We start from the raw sequence: 23,540 nt of genomic DNA, 5'->3' as shown, positions 1-23,540 counted from the left end.
TCTATATGTTGACAATACAAACAACACTTAAAGAATCATAGTTTGAGATTTGCTTTTTGCATGCTTTTGACCAATAAATTGCTGACCCTGAATGTACGGCACAGTTTAACAGATTGTTAACACAGTCCCCCCTCTGTAACCCTACAAAGTTTTATCAGAATTCATTCAAAACTTTTTGAGCTACCGGGTTTACAGACATAAACACGCAACCACACCAAAAACAGATGTATTTGGATGAATTTTTTGGCACATTAAGCATTTTTATATTTCCTTCCTATTTTTGATTAAAGTTTGTTAGCACTAATGTTATTTATTCCTGCTTATATTATCTATTACATCCACCCATTCTCTTCTCCAGGGTCCTGGCTACATAACTTGCCTCATTCACACAAGCACTTCTTTCTACCTATCACGGGTCACTTTATGTTTAATCTCTTCTGCAATCTCAATAAAACTTGAAAAGTCAGATGACACCTCACATGATTATCAAAATACAACAACAAAAGAAGGAAAAAAGATCTAACACTGATTAACATTTGCTCAGAATGATAATAGCAGGGAAACCTGAGTGTGAGTAAGACATGGAGTCAGTTTAGGTACAGAGACATCCCATCATCTTACCTCTAATCCATTAAAGGAACATGCCCGAACTGAAAATCAAACTATTTATGTCCACATCCACCCTCTGGTTATATATATATATAAAGACTAATTAACCTGTGTTTGGACTGTGAGAGAAAGCTTTAGCACTAAGAGAACACACTGTCCCATTACATAAAACACAAACTCCATACTTCAAGTTTCAAATATCATTTGGTTAGCACTTGACTTTTATTCAGTTGTTGTTTACAGCGGACATCTGTGTGAATTCCTGACAAAACCCATTTGTCTTTGTGCCGAAGTCATGAAGACCTTCTTGCTGTTCATGTGTGACACTGTGTGTGCAGCTCATACATGCGTTATGCATTGCACATTTACTCACTACTGCCCTAACAGTGACACGAACACTGAAACACATTAGCTTTGGCTATCAAATAAAAATACATTAGAAAACTTTCATTTATCTCTCATTACATTAGAAAAGACAGCAGGTGACACTCTGAGCCTTGAGAAAGGCTTTAGTAGACTAGTACACACAGATAACCATGAGCTTCAAGTTTTATTCCCTAACAGCTACAATGATTAGCACTGCTCTCTCCAGGTGCTGTTATTACACGGGCACACTGTTCATATCTCTGAAGCCCAGACCTCCCCCACCCCCTCTTTCTGCATTGATGGGTGTGACAAGAGAAACAAGAACAGTGCTCCTCTTTAAACAGCCAACAGAGTGAGTGCAGATTACTTGAGTGTGTGCAAATCCAGTCTGAGATGACAGTGTCAGAAGGTAGCGTTGCCAGCAGTCCACTAAGCTGCTGTCTAGTCTACACTTTCAGTGCAGGGAGGCAGGGTTCAGACAGAAAGGGACTCGACTGGACACTTAAACAGAAAACATGACTGAGGTGTGAGGAGGGTTTCAGGACAGGGATAGTGCAGCATCTCTCTCCTCCTTCCTAACAGTCTCAGAGGTACCATCTGCCATTTGATTCCCACATTACTCAGTACATCATGTTGAGATCAAAACATGACCATATTTTCAGAGACAACACCTGTAGACATGATTCTCTAATCATTTTTCTTTCGAAAGAAGGCTTTTCCCTCAGAGACTCTGTCTTTGGTCTCCTGCAGTTTCTCAGAGAACTTGTCTTTCGTCTCTTCCATTTTCTCATTGAAGCGTTCTTTTGTCTCCTCAATTTTCTCTGAAAATCTCTCCTTTGTCTCCTCCATCTTTTCTGTCAGTTTCTCCTTCGTCTCCTCCATTTTGTCCTGGAAGTACTCTTTAACTGGTGGCGGTGTGGATAAGTAGCCGTGCTTGCGGAGATACTGAATGGACAGTGACGTGCCACCCAGAGTCACCGTGTATCTAGCAGGGGTTGCGATCTGTAGGAGAGAAAAAAACCAAAAGACATCAGTGAGTTTAAATACACCTAATGTGCTTTTCATACACTGAGACAGAACAGCTCCAAACAAATGATCCAGGTTCAGTGGCTGTAACTGGTGTGGGAGTGGGATAATGACACGCTTGTTTAAAACTTTTGTTCCCAGTACCATTACTGGGCAAATTAGCGCCATGATTCGCCCTGTTCCCAGAGCTAACTGGGAACAGAGTTTGACCTAGTTTCTTGCTAGGTCAAACTAGCTCACATAAAGAAACTAGTCTGACCCTGTAAATAAGTAATGAACACAAGTGGAGAGCTACGTGAGTTAAATGCGATCATAACAGTTGCCCGATTCCTTGAGCTCTGTTCTGGATATTTAATGGCTACAAGTTGTAAAAGGTGGCATGCCAAGGGTATGCAATTCTGAATATATAGGTTTTAAGATGTGATTTAAAAGTGGAGAGAGAGTTTGTAGTTCGGAGATCTAGTGGAAGTGCATTCCATAGTCTCGGGGCAGAACAACTAAAGGCTCTGAGGCCCACAGTAGTCAGGTGAGCAGGTGGAACAAACAGAAGGGAAGGTGAAGAAGAGCGGAGTGTACGAGGGGGTTAGTACGTACAGAGAAGAGAAGATCAGATAAATATGGGGGAGCAAGGTTATAAAGTGCTTTGACAGTATGAAGCAGGTATGCCGCAGGGAGTCAATTTACAAGTAGTCTGTGGATTTAATTTACCTTGTACATGGCATATGCAGTCAGCGCATACCCACTCGATGAGTCTCTTAAAAGGCCAACTAGTGACTCTGGTAGACCAATCATCTCCAGGAATGGCACTACATTCACACCTCTAAGGAAGCAAAAAAAACCCATATTTTCATATCAATGTTTTTTGTTTGTTACACAACTTAAAGCTGACCTATGAAACATTCGATCATTAAAACAGTGGCTCCACATAACAGAAAACTCAATGTACCGGTGTGGAACTTTATCTTTAGGCACTTTGTTACTGCTCAGCCTGTGACAGGTGCAACTAACAGAGAGTTTAGAGCAGTCTGAGGCCTGAGCTTTGAGCTCACAGGATTTCTCACAATGCACTGACCTCATTATTTAAAACTCAAAGCACCCCCCACTGCAACAGTAGCCGAGTCAATAACAAAAGCATAATAATCTCTTGAGGATATGGCACATCAGAATTAGATTTAACATTTAGTCCTTCATAAACATCAAAATAAAGTAATTTAAGCAGAGCACCACTCACTTCATAGCAGCGTAATAGAAGGTTCCAAACCAAACAGAGGAAGTCACCAGATGCACAGGGATCATCACCTTCCCGTACTGTTTGAATGTCTTTTTGAACCTCTGGAACAGGCCGATGGACTTGTCCTGAAGAGGGTCCACCTCTGCAGGATCAGGTGCTGCTTTCTCTCCCTGGTTGTCCTGTGTCTGAGGCATTGTGGTGTCAGACTGTGTCTCCTCCTGTGCCGGCTGGTGTTTTGGTTGGTGTGCTGCTGTGCTGACGGCCGAAGTGGAGAGCCAACGCTGGCCCACAGGTGGCGACTGACGGAGGGTGCCCCAACAAAATGCTACTGGGGTCTCGGGAATGGCGATGCCCAGCAGCAGCGGGCGCACTGCCGCCACCCGCCGGAGTGTCCCATGAGTAAGGATGCGCTGCATGATCATCCTCCTCGTCTCTTCACCCTCCTCCTTTCTGCTGTGATGTTCAACCACAGACTGCAGGATCAGGCAGAGAAAGGCACTTTAAATTGTAATCTAATTAACCTAATAATCATTTAATCTATGAAATGCTCATCCACAGTCGTTGCCAATTTAAGCTGCTTATTTGGGTCCATCGAGGACTCAAAACCTAAAGAGTCAACAACAAGAAAAGACACAAAAACAAAAACCCAACACCCTTCTTTCCAAACACATGCCTAAAAATATTCCCTCAGCGAAAGATTGTTATCAAAATTATCAAAGTATTTACTTGTTAAGTGACTCATTTCAGCTCCATTTTCAGTCTGAAATGCACTAAAACGTGCTGGGCACTGTGGGTTATCCATGCTGTGTACTAAACAGCCCTGATCTAAGTCCCTTCATGCACTAGCTGTAATGTTATCTTCCCCCAAGGATGCCACAGATTAAAGGTCCCGAACAAACCCTGCTTAATGACCACAGAACCATAAACTCACCACCTAAAGTGAAACTGATGAGTGAGAGCTTCATGCAGGGAGTTCTTCCTAAAGATATTCATTTATGTTTCTTAAGTGCAGCTGCTAAGAACACAGAAACTGAGCTCAGTGACTGCTGTATGACAGCACATTTTAGCTGACCTACCTACAGTTAGCCAAACCCAAGCTATGTGAAAGTTCTACAATTAGACGGGAAGTCACAACAACGGTCCTCAAAATAAAAGCACCCAAATAGACCGTACGACGGCGGACATTCCTCGTGACTTATTTTACAAGCTGCACCCGGAAATGTTGAGTCACAGTAATGGAAGATTTTCACAGGGGTCTATTTTAGGGTGGTTGACATTGGACAGTTATGTCCTGAGGACAAACAGGGGGCAGCTTTTAGTTCCCATATAACTACGGGGGTCTTTAGCGGGTGGCGAAGCAAAGAGGCTTGACTCATTAAAGCGGACAGCTAGTCTAGCTTAGACACTGACCGACAGCCGTGTGCTAAAGCCAAACTCTGAACAGCTGCCAACTTCGGCTTCTGACGGTTAACATTAGCCTGTTAGCTAGTTGCTCTGCTAACTCACGCAAGCAATAACTAACCAGTAAGTGAATAAACAATACTACAGGGGTGGACAGAAAGCTGACTGCACTTACTGGAATTTAGGTGTTGCACTCCTCAAACCGGAGGGCCATGCGAGCTGTGTCGTTCAAGAACCACATTTATCGTTTCAGCAGCTCTGACTGCGTGGTGGAGAGTAGCATGTAACCCCTAAGTGCGCAAAGACCGACGGGAAATGAAGTTCTCCCGCCTCCGACTGCGACAGTCCAAAGATGTGCTAAAAATACATTTCCCACCGTTGATAGCGGTGGATTTTTTTTTCTTGATCATGAAGTTGGCCAGTGGTTTGTTTTTTCCTCAATGTAAACAACGTGTGGCCTTCAAACACGCACACGTTGGGCTTTGTTAATCCATTAATGTCAAACAAAAAGTTCTTGTTTACGTCTGCTTGTTTAATTAAATTATAGGCTTAACGCAGCACAAACAAAGACTTCATGTAGTCTGCAGTTATTAGCCTGATTGCCATATATGAAACACATTAATATTATAAGTTATTTTACTAGTTATTTGTATTTTGTCAACGTTGCTGTTGTAATTGAATGTGCTATATAAACATATAAACGACAAACATTAATATGACTAATCTAGGTAGATTTTCAACTTATGAAAAAAAAAAAAGATCCCGCCTAAACGCAGACAAGCCTTTCTTGGCGTAAAAATGTTTTATTACATATTAACACGAAGAAACGTGACCTTTAGCACATCGGCGTTCTGTAATACACGACTGTCACCACCAGAGGGCGGGCGGCTCACATGAAAGGAGCCAGTGTGTTTGCAATGCACAGCCAAAAGTAGCAGTATACAGTGAGTACATGATAATTAGATATTTTTTGTTATTTTTTTTTGTATATTTTGTTGTTTCTAATAATTGTAATTATGCTTTGGGTCACTTGGCTTGGCTTTAGTTATTTTCCGTTTAGTTATTTCCCGTATTTACTTGTGGTCAATAATTAGCTGACTATATCGGCTTATTAGGATTCAGTCTCCTTATTGTGGATACTCAGCAGAATGCAGATGCCCACTGATAAAGGGATGAAGAAGGGTCTCCCTGCAAATCTACAGGATGAATCTGTGATTGAGGCATAAGCACACCTGGAACTGAGCTAATCCAGTTTGAGGACAAATCACATTAATCCAATGTTCCAGAGGTGAATTTCATCTGTGGTGTTTGATGTGTGATGAACAGCTCACAGAGAAGAGGAATCAGTTATACATACCATGACTGCTGGGATACCATGGTTCCTGAACTCCATGTTCTCTTATGTAAATGTAGTTTTTTAAATATGCTGTAATAAATCCTTTTATGTCAGTCATGGGAAATATTGATACATGTTTGTGAAATAGCAGAAGTCAGTTCTCATTCACAAAGCTCTAAAAACTGAGATTTTTGCCTAAAGCTCCAAAGCTTTAGGTCTGCAATTGAAATCAAACACACGGTGACATTTGGCAGTTTCCAACACTTCTAATTGGTTGATAAAAGCACACAAAAACACTTCAAATCCTCACTGATCCACAGTTTCAGTCTTATATATTTACAATGCAAGTCCGCAATACCTATTTGGTATGTTGTCAATAATAATGTCACTCATAAGCAATACAAAACTCTTGCTATTATATTCTTTTCCCCAAAATTCAATGTAATGCATTGAGCCTTTCTTTTCATGAATGGTCTACTAGAATAGAATAGAATAGAATAATCCTTTAATTGTCCCATAAGGGGAAATTACTACAGCAGTCAGCTAAGAACTCTAAGGTAGCTGTCTGCACAGCATTGTCAAAGCTAGACAGCATAAAGACTGTTCTGATGCCTCGCCATTTCTGCAGATGCTGCACTCAGAATCTGGTAACAACAGCATGAATCCATGGACGCAAAAATACCTTGTGGTATTTTTAACACTGCAGGATGCTACCTGGGTACAGCGTTGTGGGGGAGTGCTTTCTTGGATCTCTTAATGCCGATTTATCATGGTTTAAATTCCACATGTTGTCTGGATGTTGCATATTGTAGATTACATTTTTGCCATCTTCGAATGCATCCAGCGTGATAATCGATCTTATTACACAACAAGACTTGTCTTAAATTGGTTTTATGAATATGACAGTGGGCAGCCTAGCTGGGCAACTTAGCTGGGGGCAAAGCAGTGACCTCTGGAGATGAAATAAATGAAGCCAAAGCAAAAGGGCCAAAAAAAGTGCAATTCCTCCAAAGGCTTCTTGAGGCTTGAAAGTGTGCCAGTGCCCATGGACTCCTACGATAAAATGATAATTCTTAAAAATGTTAAAAGCACATACTAAATTCAGTTCAATTCAATTCAATTTAATTTGTATACACCAATACACAACAATAGTCACCCCAAGACACCTTATATTGTAAGTAAAGACCCTTCAATGTTAGAAAACCCCCAGCAATCAGACGATCCCCTCTGAGCAGCCCCTGGCAATGCAGGAAAGGAAAAACTCCCATTTAACAGGAAGAAACTTCCAGCAGAACCAGGCTCAGGGAGGTCGAGCCATCTGCTGTGACCAGTTAGGGGTGAAGGGAACGAGAGGAGAGGAAAAAGAGAGCGCTGAGAGACAGAATATAAAAATTATGATAATGTGGCTTGCTGTAAAGTACAGTCTGTTCATGAAGTTTGTGCTTCAGTTTTGGTGAGTGGATTTCTTGTTTATTTGTCTTCTACTTAGCATGAATTAGCAGGTATCTGTGTCTTTGCATTGTACCCTTACGGTCTAGTGTTGTTGCTTAGCACTCTCTGGTCTAAAAATGGTCACTTCTCACTCCAGAAAAAGAAGATGGTGACAGCCAGAAAGATAAAGTCCACAGAAGCAACGGCTAATGTCACAGTTATTAGATCTTTAATGTATTTTCTATACTTGGAGGTTGGACTGCACAAGTACACAGTATTTGCACATTAAACGGTGCATACATTATATATATATATATATATATATATATAGATATATATATATATATATGTAATGTGTATACAAATAGTTAAATATCAGTAAAAACGGCCTGTGCAACAGTCAGAAAGCATCAGTTTTGGGTTCCAGTGCAAAGAGCTTAATTTGAATAGGAGTACACAGGTGAGTGACCCAGGTGAAATAAAATGCATGCAAATGTGTCAGCAGCACATGATATCTCACCTGTTACCAGTGCTTTGCATAACGCCAAGCTTTCTGATGCACTCAGTCACTAAGAAGCTAATGTATTCAAAGCAGTGATGATGAAATAAGACATTCCCAGAGCAATGAAGCCTCCCAGCCCAAGGGTACATTCTGACAACACGGTGTTTACTGGTGATAACTAACAGGAAAAATAATGTTAATATTAGTTTTACATCTATTGGTTTCACGTTTCTCACTATGTGTCCGTCCAGGTTTCCTGCTTTAGATGATCTCTCCTCAGACAGCTCCAGCGTGTCCTGGTTAAATGGAGATAATGGAGGCAAACTCTTCTGTGGTCTCATACATGTGAACATTTAGTGAAGAGATTTTAGAGATGTTGGAGCTGCTTTCACTGGCTTCATTTCACTTTCTGTCTTTGATTATATAAGCACTGCAATATGAGCAAGTTGAGGCCATGTAGATGCCATTTACTTATGACTTAGTGTAATTTTCAGGGCTGGTCTTCACACTTGTTGGGCGATCCCAACTCTTGAGCGATCGTGGCTCAAGAGTTGGGAGTTCGCCTTGTAATCGGAAGGTTATCGGTTCGAGCCCCGGCTCGGACAGTCTCGGTCGTTGTGTCCTTGGGCAAGACACTTCACCCGTTGCCTACTGGTGGTGGTCAGAGGGCCCGGTGGCGCCAGTGTCCGGCAGCCTCGCCTCTGTCAGTGCGCCCCAGGGTGGCTGTGGCTACAACGTAGCTTGCCATCACCAGTGTGTGAATGTGTGCGTGAATGGGTGGATGACTGGATATGTAAAGCGCTTTGGGGTCCTTAGGGACTAGAAAGCGCTATATAAATACAGGCCATTTACCATTTACCATTTGTTGTCATGTCTCCACTGGCTTTGTTGCAGTGCTACTGGTCCTAAAACATTTCACAGTTCTCTGGTGAAAAGTTGATGGCAAGGGAAGCAGTTAGATTTAATTAATGTGCATATTTGTCATCTAATTTTGAGTCTTTTGGCACAGGGCACCATGTTATGTGCATCTGTTCCACTGGAACTTGTTAGGCGACACTCTTAGATGAGGCCGATGTCTTCTGTGACTTCTGTCATGTCCTTTTGAGAAACTTTTACTTTCCCAACTTTTCTTCTCTTCATCTGTAAAGCAGCAGGTCAAAGCAGGAAAGGGATCTGTATTTATGGATTCAGACTGTCTGGACAAGCGTGCTCCGTGGCCTCTTGATGCCTTGAATCAACCATGCTCTTTGAAGCTTGAAAATGAGAGGACTAATTAATTGTCCAATATAAAATGTTAGGGTGCCCTCTACTTTCATCATGCAAACAGTACGGTGTAAAAAGTGTTCAGCATTTTGAAATATACCTCTAAATCTCTCATCATCCAGCTCTGTCATTGGTGCTTAATTTCTATATTGACTATGACCTGATCTACCAACTGTTGTTTGGTGCATCTTTCAACTGTATAACTGCAATGTCAACTTCTAGCCGTGTCTTTTGAAGCACCGTTAAATATCACAGGGTGATATAAGAAACATGCAGAATCAAAACCTTCACTAAACTTTAAAAATTTCAGTTCAGCCCACTCTCTGTGCTTCTGGCAAACCAACCACCACACTACACATGTAAAAGTCTCAGGTTTGGATGAATTCTGTCAAAACCCAGGTTTGTCCTTGATCTCTGCAAAAGGAGAGCAGAAAATAATAGAAAGTGCCAGACAACACAAACTTCACCGGGTATGACATCACCTGCTGGCTGTGGTTCAGTGCCTCGAAAAATGGCTGGCAAAATCCTTGCTCAGTCCTGGCATTCACATACACACAGAACCATCAACACCCATGCTAACAAAGGTCTAAATCTGAGAGTGTGCCAGCTGCCTGGAGAGGAATTTTTCATGTTCAAATCGATTTAATTCAATTTTATTTATGTAGCACCAAATCACAACAACAGATTGCATTGAGGCATTTTATATTGTAAGGTAAGATCCAAGTGCTGGGAAAGTTCTTCTGAACTGAGACTGACATAATCTATCACTTGGTTCGTCACGTACATACTTGCTCATGTAACTATCATTAGTTATCGAGTTGTTTTTGTGGATGTCCATGGAAACCTCTAATCTAAATGTTCTTACTGGTTTTGCTCCTTCCTTTAATAAAGACTGTATGATGAAACTCAGTCAGTTCTTATTTCCAGGCTGTTAAATACTGCTGTTCTGTCAAAGTTGCTGGCATCTTACAATGTGTCCTTCGGCATCTGCATCAGAGTGTACATTGTCACATAGTTATAACAGTAGTGACAGAGGTCACTGATCATGTCTTCATCATGCTATATATCTCCAGCATCTCCAGAACTGCAGCTCTTGTGGGGAGTTTCTGATCTTACCTGGGAACACCTGGCACCAGGATTCATGGTGGGAAGAAGGCAAGCAGAGGCCTCTGTGGCCTCTTTCGGCGGGATAATAAGCCCTGTCACGATTCAAATGTTTAAGGAATGTTTTGGGGCCCCTGTAACCAGTTTGAGGTGTTGACTTGGCCTTCAAATTGCCCAGATCTCAATTCAGTCGAACATGTGGGATGTGCTGGACAAACAAGTCCAATCCATGGAGGCCCAACCTCACAAGGTACATTATCTTAAACTATCTGTTGCTAACATCAACATGTGTGTCTTGATGCATGCTCAATCATCCAGGTATGGAAATATGGAAAAGGTTGATTGTATTCATCTAAGAGGAAGTAGCGTTTTCAGTGGATTTCTTCCACAGAAAACATGTGGGATTACATAGAAAATTAGTCAAATTCACAGACATCGTGCTAAGTGTGGCCGGTGGCTAGTGAGGTTGATGGCCAGTTTGACCTGGTCGCTGGTAACTTTTCTGATCCAGTTTGGATTGGTTCCTAGAATTTCTGCATCCTGGCGTTCCCTGGACCCTGTTGATTCCTGGCTGGTACCTGTTGCTGACTCACACCTCAGGTGCTCTATCCCCCTCGCCCCACCCCCCTTTATCTGTGCTGATGAGGTGTCAACCTTGGGAACCTGTGGCATTTTGCACGGATTTCACCTCCTTCTTCCACTACTGCTTCTACAGACCCGGTACCCATTAAGATAGGTCTGGCAAATGCAAGGTCCATTGTGAACAAAACTTTTTTCCTTAAGGAATTTTTCAGGTGCCAGAGTTTGGACTTTCTCTGAGTGACTGAAACATGGATCTCTCTGGGTGTGAGTCCAGTGTTTTTTCAAAATTATCCAGTCTTTAAGTCTGACGTCATTAGCCGTTTCTGGGTCCAAACTCTGCTTCAGGTCCCAAAGTCAAATGAACACTGTGACATCACTCAGAGTTACAAACTGTCTAAATTGTTTCATTTTTAATAAAACGATCAGTGTGGCTGCTCTATCAGGTGTAACAAGTTTAACATCCAGGCATCCATGAAAACAGAATTTGTGAAATTTAGCAGAGTTAGAAGTTAGCAGGAAGTTAGCTCGCTACTTTCCACCTAAACATGATATTCCATGTTCTGACTGAGAGAAAAAATTAAGACGTACAGCTCTGCTTTCACTTCCAACATAAATGAAGACAGAAAACTAAGCAGCAGTGATGTTTGTAGGGTTACTGAAGTTGGGCTAGCTGGTATATAGTGATGGGCTACGTGGTGGCTAGCTACACAGCTATGTTAGCATAATATAAACAAAGTGAAGCTGGCGGATGAATGCTAACTTTTTTCCATTCGATAAAAGTTAACACAAGGGTTCCTGAAGGTTAGGGACAAATGCAATTGCATTGCAGGTTGTTGTAAACAGACCAAACTTCAGTCAGGAGAACAACTGAGATAATGCATCTACATTACAAGGTTAGTAATTAAGATACTACTTTATGGGCTGGGCTGTAGTTAGATTGTAAGGTTTTAAAAAATGAGCTTTAAAATGAATAGTGTTGATAAAAACTGAGAGAGGCTGACAGTGATCACTTTTTAGGGGCTTGTTCAGATTAAATAGAACAAGATTCAAAGCATTAAAATGCATTAAAAACACAATAGCCTTCATAAATACAGAGTAGTTTGGACCCAGAAGCAGGTTTCATAGGTCATCACTTAAAGACCGGATTACCCAACTGTGGCTCATACTTTAATACCCCATGGTATTAAATTATGTCAAAATATGAGCAAGTTTTAATTGTTGGGGATTTTCATATTTATGTGTTTTCCTCTGGGAAGCTTTTGAGAAAAGACTTCTTAGATCTGTTGGACGCCTTAGGCCTCAGTCAGTGAACGGCCCAACGCATAAATGCACACAAACACTAGACCTTGTTTAATCTTATGGTTCATCCATTTGTAACTTTGAACTTTGTGATGCAGTGTTTTCAGACGACATGCCTGTTATTTGATTTTATTCCTTTTATACAACCTGCTAAACCCTGTGCTCCTGCTCAGCTCTGTTGTGTTTTTAACCCTTCGACCGTGCCCTCTGTGTCTTCCAGCACTGAGGAGCTTTCTCTATATTTTAATTCTTTGTGCCGCACTATCCTGAATTCTGTGGCCCTGATTAAAACCAGGTGATAAAAGCCCAGGTCAGACCCTTGGTTAAGTGACCAAAGTTGTGCCATTCGATGGTAGTGCAGGAGAAACAAGCTCAAGTAGAAGAAGGGCAAACTACAAGTCTCTTTTGAGATACTGAGAGAGCTGGTGTTGTTTTTAAAGAGCTGTGAAAACTGGTTGAGCAAAATATTTTTCTGACATAATGCTGCTAACTCTCACCAGCCCCGTGTCCTTTATAATAAAATTAACACTGTTCTTAATGAACCTGTCCCTCTGGAAGCTTCCAGAGAACTCTGTGATAAGTTTCTTAATTTCTTCTTGGACGAGGTTGTTAACACTAGGGCTTGTATTTCTCTTCCCTCCCAAAATCCATCTATCTTGGTCTCCTGCCCTGGCTGTCTTTGATCACTTGGAGCCTATTTCCCTTTCCTCTCTTGAGAAACTGTTTAGCAGACTCCCCTTGTGATGTTGTTCGTCCATGCCTTCTGAAGGAGGTTTTTACCACTGTTGGTCCGTTTGTCCTTAATGTTATTAATGATAATTTGACCTCCAGTGTGGTGCCGAGCAATTTTAAACATGCTGTGGTACAACCCTTTTTGAAGAAACCTGGCCTTGACCGTTCTGCTTTGTCTAACATTAGGCCGATCTCCAGGTTGCCTTTTTTGTCCAGAATTTTGGAAAAAATAGTTTACATCCAGCTGAGGCCTTCCTGGATGAATACAAAATTTTGGAAGCGTTCCAGTCTGGTTTTAAAACACACACCGGCACTGAATATGCTCTTTTAAGGGTTTTTAATGATATATTTTTAGCAATGGATTCTGGGAACCCTAACCCCAAAAGCTGCTTTTGACACAGTGGACCATAACATTCTCATCCCCACACTGGAGCAGTGGGTGGACATCACTGGCTCAGCTCTGCAGTAGTTTAGGTCCTATTCTTTGATGGAAGTTTCTGTGTCATGATGGATAATCTTACCTCTGCTTCCGCTGCCCTCCCCTGTGGGGCACCTCAGGGTTCCATACTTGGTCCTCTTTGTATTTGCTGCCACTTGAAGCTTTTTTTTTTTTTGGAGGTCAGGAGGTTAAGGCAGGCTCCATCCCTCGCTGTTTCTAAAACTCGTTTAAAAGCAAACCTTTTCTCCTCAGCTTTTAACCCAGTGTGAGCTATGATACGTTCTATCATAATCCTAAATCTGTGCTGAACAAAAGAATTTTTACATCTTTTGTTCTGAAAATTTTCCCGCAGTTTGTTCCTGAACTAAAAAATTACAACAGCTCAAAAATGCTGGAGAAAAAAGGGATGCATTTCTTTGCTGACATCCAGACAGACACTTTTGAAAAAGTAACCCCAGTGAAGAGAAATGTATTTCCAAAGAAAATGTACATGTAATACACATTTATTTTTGCTTTAGTCGTTGTACTGAAGTGTACATTTGAAAAGTCTGATAAGGCCTTGGTACACAAAGATTTGTTCTGCTGGAGGAAACATTTTTCATTCCTCAACGAAACAGACAATGCTCCTCATCTGCAGTACACCCCGGCTCACTGAATAGTTTGAAGAGTCTGAAATTGATGTGACTCATATGCTGTGGCCCTCAGTGCTCTCACATCAACCCAATGAATACCTGGAAGATAGTGTCCACTGTCATTGAAGCAGGAAATACACTAGAGGAATGGGATTTATCTCCCTTAGAGGTCCCTTAGAGCTACAGAGGTCAATTCAATTCAATTCAATTTTATTTATATAGCGCCAAATCACAACAAAAATCAAGGCGCTTTATATTGTACAGTAGATTGCACAATAATACATACAGAGAAAAACCCAACAATCATATGACCCCCTATGAGGAAGCACTTTGGCGACAGTGGGAAGGAAAAACTCCCTTTTAACAGGAAGAAACCTCCGGCAGAACCAGGCTCAGGGAGGGGCGGCCATCTGCTGCGACCGGTTGGGGTGAAAGAAGGAAAACAGGATAAAGACATGCTGTGGAAGAGAGACAGAGATTAATAACAGATATGATTCGATGCAGAGAGGTCTATTAACACATAGAAAGGTGACTGGAAAGGAAAAACTCAATGCATCATGGGAATCCCCGGCAGCCTACGTCTATTGCAGCATAACTAAGGGAGGATTCAGGGTCACCTGGTCCAGCCCTAACTATATGCTTTAGCAAAAAGGAAAGTTTTAAGCCTAATCTTGAAAGTAGAGATAGTGTCTGTCTCCCAAATCCAAACTGGAAGCTGGTTCCACAGAAGAGGGGCCTGAAAACTGAAGGCTCTGCCTCCCATTCTACTTTTAAATACTCTAGGAACAGCAAGTAGGCCTGCAGAGCGAGAGCGAAGTGCTCTAATAGGGTGATATGGTACTACAAGGTCATTAAGATAAGATGGGGCCTGATTATTTAAGACCTTGTATGTGAGGAGCAGGATTTTGAATTCATTTCTGGATTTAACAGGAAGCCAATGAATGGAAGCCAAAACAGGAGAAATATGCTCTCTCTTTCTAGTCCCTGTCAGTACCCTTGCTGCAGCATTTTGGATTAGCTGAAGGCTTTTCAGCGAGTTTTTAGGACATCCTGATAATAAAGAATTACAGTAGTCCAGCCTGGAAGTAATAAATGCATGAGCTAGTTTTTCAGCGTCACTAAGAGACAGGATATTTCTAATTTTAGAGATGTTGCGCAAATGGAAGAAAGCAGTCTTACATATTTGTTTAATATATGCATTGAAGGACATGTCCTGGTCAAAAATGACTCCAAGGTTCCTCACAGCATTACTGGAGGCCAAGGTAATGCCATCCAGAGTAAGAATCTGCTTAGATACCATATTTCTAAGATTTTCAGGGCCGAGTACAATAACCTCAGTTTTATCTGAATTAAGAAGCAGAAAGTTAGCAGCCATCCAGGTCTTTAAGACATTCCTGCAGTTTAACTAATTGGTGTGTGTTATCTGGCTTCATGGATAGATAGAGCTGCATGTCATCTGCATAGCAGTGAAAGTGTATGTTATGTCTTCTAATGATGCTGCCTAAGGGAAGCATGTATAATGTAAACAGAATTGATCCTAGCACTGAACCCTGTGGAACTCCATAATTGACCTTAGTGTGTGAAGAGGACTCTCCATTTACATGTACAAATTGGAGTCTATTAGATAGATATGATACAAACCACTGCAGCGCAGTACCTGTAATACCTACAGCATGTTCTAATCGCTCTAATAGGATATTATGGTCAACAGTATCGAACGCAGCACTGAGGTCTAGCAGGACAAGCACAGAGATGAGTCCACTGTCAGAGGCCATAAGAAGATCATTTGTAATCTTCACTAAAGCTGTTTCCGTGCTGTGATGAGCTCTGAAACCTGACTGAAACTCTTCAAATAAGCCATTCCTCTGCAGATGATCTGTTAGCTGTTTGACAACTACTCTTTCAAGGATTTTTGATATGAAAGGAAGGTTGGAGATTGGCCTATAATTAGCTACGACAGCTGGGTCTAGAGATGGCTTTTTAAGTAAAGGTTTAACTACAGCCACCTTGAAGGCCTGTGGTACATAGCCGATTATTAGAGATAGGTTGATCATATTTAAGATTGAAGAATTAATTAATGGCAGGACTTCTTTGAGCAGTTTTGTAGGAATGGGGTCTAAAAGACACGTTGATGGTTTGGAGGAATTAATTATTGAAGTTAACTCAGAAAGATCAATTGGAGAAAAAGAGTCTAACTTAACATCAATGGTACTAAAAGTAGCTGTAGACGATATTACATCTGTGGGATGATTATTGGTAATTTTTTCTCTAATGATAAAAATTTTATTTGTGAAGAAGTTCATGAAGTCATTACTAGTTAACGTTAAAGGGATTGTTGGCTCAGTAGAGTTCTGACTTTTTGTCAGCCTGGCTAGAGTGCTGAAGAGAAACCTGGGGTTGTTCTTATTTTCTTCAATCAGGTCAGGTAACTACAGTGCACTATTTAGAAAATACCTGTAATGTCTCATAGTAGAAACATTTCAGTATACCAAGATGTAAACTCATAATCATATTTATTAGCAAACTGGTACCTACTGCAGCACATTTATAGATATGAAGCGGAATTTGCTTCAAAGTGGTGTTTTTGGCCACGGCTAACTGTGTTGGTCTGCTTTAGTGATGTAGTCATCCTTGGAGTCATTTTTGACCAGGACCTTCAACGCACATATTAAACAAATATGTAAGACTGCTTTCTTCCATTTGCGCAACATCTCTAAAATTAGAAATATCCTGTCTCTTAGTGACGCTGAAAAACTAGTTCATGCATTCATTACTTCCAGGCTGGACTACTGTAATTCTTTATTATCAGGATGTCCTAAAAACTTGCTGAAAAGTCTTCAGCTAATCCAAAATGCAGCAAGAGTACTGACAGGGACTAGAAAGAGAGAGCATATTTGTCCTGTTTTGGCTTTCCTTCATTGGCTTCCTGTTAAATCCAGAATTGAATTCAAAATCCTGCTCCTCACATACAAGGTCTTAAATAATCAGGCCCCATCTTATCTTAATGACCTTGTAGTACCATATCACCCTATTAGAGCACTTCGCTCTCGCTCTGCAGGCCTACTTGCTGTTCCTAGAGTATTTAAAAGTAGAATGGGAGGCAGAGCCTTCAGTTTTCAGGCCCCTCTTCTGTGGAACCAACTTCCAGTTTGGATTCGGGAGACAGACACTATCTCTACTTTCAAGATTAGGCTTAAAACTTTCCTTTTTGCTAAAGCATATAGTTAGGGCTGGACCAGGTGACCCTGAATCCTCCCTTAGTTATGCTGCAATAGACATAGGCTGCCGGGGATTCCCATGATGCATTGAGTTTTTCCTTTCCAGTCACCTTTCTCACTCACTATGTGTTAATAGACCTCTCTGCATCGAATCATATCGGTTATTAACCTCTGTCTCTCTTCCACAGCATGTCTTTATCCTGTCTTCCTTCTCTCACCCCAACCGGTCGCAGCAGATGGCCACCCCTCCCTGAGCCTGGTTCTGCCGGAGGTTTCTTCCTGTTAAAAGGGAGTTTTTCCTTCCCACTGTCGCCAAAGTGCTTGCTCATAGGGGGTCATATGATTGTTGGGTTTTTCTCTGTATGTATTATTGTGCTATCTACTGTACAATATAAAGCGTCTTCAGGCGACTTCTGTTGTGATTTGGCGCTATATAAATAAAATTGAATTGAATTGAATAGTCTGGTGTTAAAAAGGGAGGATTATGGGAGCTTTGGCTGGCTGTGGTTGGAAACACACACAGTGATGACAAAGATAAGAATAAACCAGAATAAACCGGCTTCAAATGGATACACTGGAAGGATTCTGCAAAAATACAGCAGTAATTTTATATCCATTTGTCACTATGTTCAAGTCTTGTCATGTTTCACACAATCATTCAATCAAAAGTTCATATTAAAGTATTGCTTTGCGCAGTTTTAATGTCAAGCTTGAAGGTTCATTTAGACCTGCAGGCAAAAAAGCACCGAAAGACAAATGTCAGACCTTGTTTTGTACCAAGAACATTCATATGTAGCAGTTAGTGGAAGCATAAATGCACAGTGAGTTGGTTTTTGAGTATACTTAATAGAAAAAAAGACTATTGTGCTCATGAATATACACTGATTAGTGTGTAATTATACCACCAAGCAAAAGAAGAAAAAAGAAAAAAAAATGCAAAGAAGACAATGCAACCAGCATCTGGATAAAATGTCATCCTCGTCCTCCTCACCTCAACCTCATCTCCTGAACTAACGTCAGGGCTCTAACACATGAAAACTTGCATAAACATGCTTATTTAGGTATATTTATCTAGTGGTGAAATTTTACACACTGTAACTTTAAAACCTGGTTGAATGTAGCTGAAATCTGGATAGCAGGAGATCAAGGGCATGCACAGAGAAAACAGGAGTTACCGCACATCTGGAAAATAAAGGTAGACCCATGTTTGGGCTGTCTTGACTCACTGAGTCAGACTGACTACTTGTAGAACAATCTAATGGATACTGGCTGTGTCTATTTCAGATCCTGCACCTTTTACGTTTTCCAGCTAATTGCTAGAAAAAGAAGGAAACTGATTTGGCCACGTGTTTCTTGGATTTAAAAAAAAAGGGAGAAAGGGCTTTATGTCATCACTTTTCTTCTGTTCTACTTTGCACTAGTGATCCTTTTCTACTTTTTTTTTTTTTTTTTTTTACAAATTTGTAGCAACTGTTTCTAACAAGCACCGGTTAAATGGAAGCCTGTGTATCAAGGGAGTGTTTGCTGAGCCACCAGTGGCACGGATGATGGCTGAAGGAAATTATAGAGCGATATACAATCTAAAAAGTGAACCTGAGCAATCTCAGAGCAATTCACACTGTGTGAATCTGCTTTTTGTTTGTGTGGATGTGTTTTTTGTTGCCAAGGTTCTTCAGTCTGCAGTACCCAGACAGCGATGGACAATAGATTAAAATTGAGTCTGTGAGGCATCTTCACACCTGCTCAGAAACTGTGCAGTCGAGGGAGATTGTTTGGAGATATGACCGTTTAGAATTCAAGTGTGTTTATGGCTTTTTCTGCTGCACAAAGCAATGACGCTCGCATAAAATGTTTAGCTTTCTGTTTTGTTGTGCTAGCGTTATCTCTGTCTGCAGGCTGATAAACCTAAGAAGTCACCACTGTGTCAAAGCTGTGAGGTTTTCTGCGTTGCACTGAAACATAAGCTGCTCCTGTGGAAATGAAAAACATTTTAAGTAGCTGACTCATAATAATTTTCAGATTTTTGTGATTGCTGATGGATCCATTAATGCAGTTATTAATATAACTCATGCATTCAAAGCTGTGTTACGTGATGTAACACAGACGTAGTGCTGCTCATTTCAATGTATAAAAAGCAGTCTAATTTTCTGTTTGAGTAATAATTTTTATACTTTCAAACAGACTAGTCACATTTACTTACTTGGAAATGGGACTTCTGTAGACTGGAAATAACATAACAACAAATTCTGCTTTTCATTTGATTTAAAACCTCAGTACAAATAAATTTATGTTCTCAATTGCAAATTTTCTTCTTAGTTTCTTAGTTGAACAGTGTGAACTTCATTTTTGTAAATTGTAGGCCAGTCAAAATGCTTTAGACTGGAAGTCACATTTTTAACCATATACTCATGCTGCACTTTATTCTGTACACTTTAAGCACGTCACAGTCATGTGAGAGCCTTTGTCTGTCCACCCTCACTACTTTTATAAGAATTAAGAGGGTAAGTAGCAGCCAGGTACTGATAATCAATGAGTATGAGTTTTGGCCCCAATGTTATTCTGTGCAAGGCTTAAAGATACTGCAAAAAACCAAAGAGGTCCATCTCTACAGGCCTCACTTAGCATGTGAAATGTTTAAGTTCATGACAGTGTAATTAGAAATAGAGAGAACAAGTATCGCTGATTTGGAAGGGTTGCCAGGAGAAGGACTCTTACAAGAATTCAAAAATAATCTTCTTTGCACAGATGAGACTAAAGTGGAAACATCTGAGCATAATGCATAGCACATTAAGTGAAAACAGCCTATCAGCACAAACACCTAATGATTTGAACTTGCTTTGCAGCCATAGGATCTGGGCACCTGGGCATAATGAACTCCTCTGTATTCTAGAGTCATCTATCTGATGGGTAAAGCTTGGCCAAAAATGGTCACACAGCATCACACTGCAGATCTACAGCAAAATGGCTAAAAAAGAATAGAATAGAATCAAAGTGTTGCAATCATTCAGTCAAAATCCAAACCTCAAAACAGTTGAAATGCTCTCGTTGGATGTTAAGAGAGCTGTGGACAAGTAAAACTCAATGAACTGAAGCAATATTGTACAGAAGGGTGGGCTAAAATTCCTCCACATTGATGTGACAGACTCATGAAGTCATACCAAAAGCAACTACTTCAAGTTATTGCTGCAAAAAGGGGGTTCTACAAGCTACTGAATTATTGGATTTATTTTTTCATAGGACTACAGAGTCCTGTGAAAACTTTTTTTCCACAACTGTATCTCCCTCACATTCACAGTTAGAATCACCAATTAAGCTAACAGTCTTTGGACTGTGGGAGGAAGCCAGGGTACCTGAAAGAAAACCACACAGCCACGGGGAGAACAGGCAAACTCCACAGGGAAAAGCCCCGGCTAACAGGAGGAACCTTCAGAAATGTTCTTCCTTTGGGATGACAGTGCTCATCACTGCACAGCTGTACCACCCGTAACTTTTAGTCTGATATTTTTCTCCTAGTAAATTTGCCTTACATGCACTTTTACTTTAAATCTTCATCAGTCATCACCAACTCCTGGTGTTTAGGAACATGACCCACTGTGTTCACCATCTGTCTCCCACTTAAGGCTGGAAGGGTTCTTTGCTGTAGGTCAACCATCAGTGTTAAACTTGACAGGTCTGTGGTCAAAGTGCTCGTGCTGTAAAAAAAGACCAAAGAGGCTGAGTCATTCAAGAGTAAAGACGAGGAGTAGCTCACCACTCTGTGAATGACTGCGTGGGCAAATAGTTCAACATTTTAAGAACTCAATTATCATTTACAGAACATAATGTTGTTAAAAGACTCTGAACACACGCGCGAGGATGAAAGCCAGCATTGAATGGACCAGATCACAGATGTCACATCTGTGATCTGCACTTTTTTTTTTCACATAACTAGAGGACTTTTATGGCATGTCAGTCATTGCAGTCTGTTGCCATTTCTTTTTCCAGTGTTTCCAGGGCCGTGTGTTAACAAGTGACATAATAGATGAGTGGTGAGTTGGCCTGAGCTGGCCAGAATCTCACTAACGGGAGTTCCCTTGAGTACCCAGCATGCTGTGGGTCTATGAAAACTGCTCTAGCTCGAATGTTCCAGCTTAAAGAAAGCGCCCACAGGGTCAAACCCGCGTGATGTCAGGGTGATCATGCTTGCAAATTAAATCGGCATCATGGGGATGCTTCACTTTTTGGTTTGTTTTTAACATTACCTCAAGATAGATAAGACATTTCAGTATGCTAAGCTGAACTAAGATGGCTCAATGAATCTATTAAGTCTCACAACAGATGTTAGTTATTTAGTGAACAAACAAGCATTTATCTGCTTCTGATGCAAGTTACAAAATGAGCTCACTCCTCTTTTATGTTGTAATTTCAAGATGTTATCATTTACTTTGCCTTTGCTGTCGTTCTTGGTGTCTGCCTTTGCCTTGAGTGACTTATGCCAACTCTTCAGTCACAGTAGCCTGCACGGTAATTTTGAGCTTCCTGCCATACGTGTTAAATTGGCACCTAGCTGCTTCTAAGATGCATCAGTGGATTTTAAAAAACCAGCACCTGCAATCTTTTCTTTACATCAAGAGCTTATTTTGATAATTGCAGACCTTTTCTTTCCACAGCAGCCGCCTCACACTGCTGAGAGTTTGTTCTTGCACCTGTCAAGCACAAAATGATCAAAAGAAAGGTCCAAGGTGTGCAGTGCTGGACCATGGTACAGTGACAGGCTCTTCATCTATTATTACCTGCACTTTGACTTTCTCTGGAACAATTCAAATCTGCTGAAAAGCTCTTTGCTGTAAAAATATTTCAATAAATCGTGAAAGCTAGCTAATGCTAAAGTTAGCTAGCTAATAGTTTGGTTAAGTTGGTTAACATCAAGGCACCAATAAATTGGCAATAAGATGGAGTCTGTTATCAGTGGTTGAGTGGGGTCATGTTGACAATTACATTCAATCTGTTTGGGATAATACAACAATTAAAAGCTACAGTAAGCTGCTCCCTTTTCCACAAGGTGTCACCATCGCTCTGTATATTTTGAGTTTGGTAGATTTTCACACCAGACACCCTTCCTGATTTACCCCCATGAGATTTGTGGCTACTCCTGGGATCAAACCCGGTATACTTTGCTTAGTAGTTAGAGGTGTAAACCTCTAGAGCCATAATACAGCCGTTAACTGTAGTAAGTATGGGAAATTTGTTCAGCAACCTTGGTTTCATTTTAGAATATAACCAGAACACAATCAGTGAGTAAGCAGTCGAGTCGAATCCCCGACTGTAAAGAGATTCATCATAGACCAGTTGCATTCACCGGTGCTGACACTGCTTGATTTCAACCTGTTGACAATCTGTCTGCATTTATACATTTAATGGCAATCAGGTATAAACTTTCATTGGCCTGTCTGAGAGTGATTGAAGTCACACTGCGATTGTTTGGAAATAGGTTGCCTACCACCAGGCAACCAGTGTAACTGCCTTGAGATTAAAAGTGGTTGCAAAAATCAATTACTCACCACAATTTCTTGCAATCAGTTGCTAAATGTGAAGGAATGTGAATAAATCTGCGGATGAATGAACAAGTTTAAAAAAACAAACACCTACTTACTGGAGAAAGTAGGTGTTTTAAAAATTCTGGATAATTTTGAGACTAAATATGACAATTTTAAGGTGCTTTTTGTAAAAGTTTCAGCACCAATAAAACTGTTATGAGGAATTGGGAATACAGCAAGGCTTTTTTTTTTTTTTATCTAGGGAGGTCACTGAACTCACTGTCATGTTCATGAAGCAAATGTGAGATGACTCGTGCTTTATTACATCATTGATTATCATACTGTTAGCATTAGAAGATGAAAAACCAGGCCCAGCACAAGCCTGGTTGGGTCCATGTATTCACGCTGTATATGGCAAAATTGCAGCCTCAGCAGAGGTGCAGATGATCACTCAAAATGAAAAACTTCATAGTTTTTAAGTTGCTTAATGATGCTAAATGATGCAAATTCTTACCAGAAAAAATGTCGAATAGGGAATTATAAACCCTGAGGTTCATCCTGCTCAGTATGTTCTGTTTCCCTGATGAAAACCTGATCAAATGTTCTAGTTTCCCATCATAATCTCATTGCCTGATCAAAGTTTTCAGAGCTTCACAGCTCTGATTACGTACCCTCGTACATTAGGAAATCATTCCGCGGCATGAAGGAGCTGGTAAATAGAGAACCATTTTACATAGCTTAACCAAGAGAACATTTGTTTTTGTAAAAAGACCATTCTGTTCAAAGTTTACCTTTGAAAAGAAAATAAAACAAGCTGAAAGTTAATATTGATTACAGCTAAAAGGAGAAGCAG

The 23,540-nt window shown here is 40.7% G+C and overlaps 1 protein-coding gene across 1 annotated transcript; it reads right to left on the bottom strand.

The window, feature by feature from the left end:
• Positions 1-794: 794 nt before the first annotated feature.
• Positions 795-4,967, bottom strand: fam210ab (family with sequence similarity 210 member Ab). Its single transcript, XM_005456784.4, has 4 exons — positions 4,809-4,967; positions 3,233-3,705; positions 2,710-2,821; positions 795-1,977 (listed from the first exon to the last, which is right to left on the bottom strand). Exons 2-4 carry the CDS (start codon positions 3,652-3,654, stop codon positions 1,663-1,665), a joined length of 849 nt encoding a protein of 282 aa, XP_005456841.1. The 5' UTR covers positions 3,655-3,705; positions 4,809-4,967; the 3' UTR covers positions 795-1,662.
• Positions 4,968-23,540: the final 18,573 nt, after the last annotated feature.

This window comes from Oreochromis niloticus, linkage group LG11 (genome assembly GCF_001858045.2).
Source record: "Oreochromis niloticus isolate F11D_XX linkage group LG11, O_niloticus_UMD_NMBU, whole genome shotgun sequence".
NCBI lineage: Eukaryota > Metazoa > Chordata > Actinopteri > Cichliformes > Cichlidae > Oreochromis > Oreochromis niloticus.
Note: the sequence above shows the minus strand (reverse complement) of the source record. Positions and strands in the feature narration are given on the sequence as shown.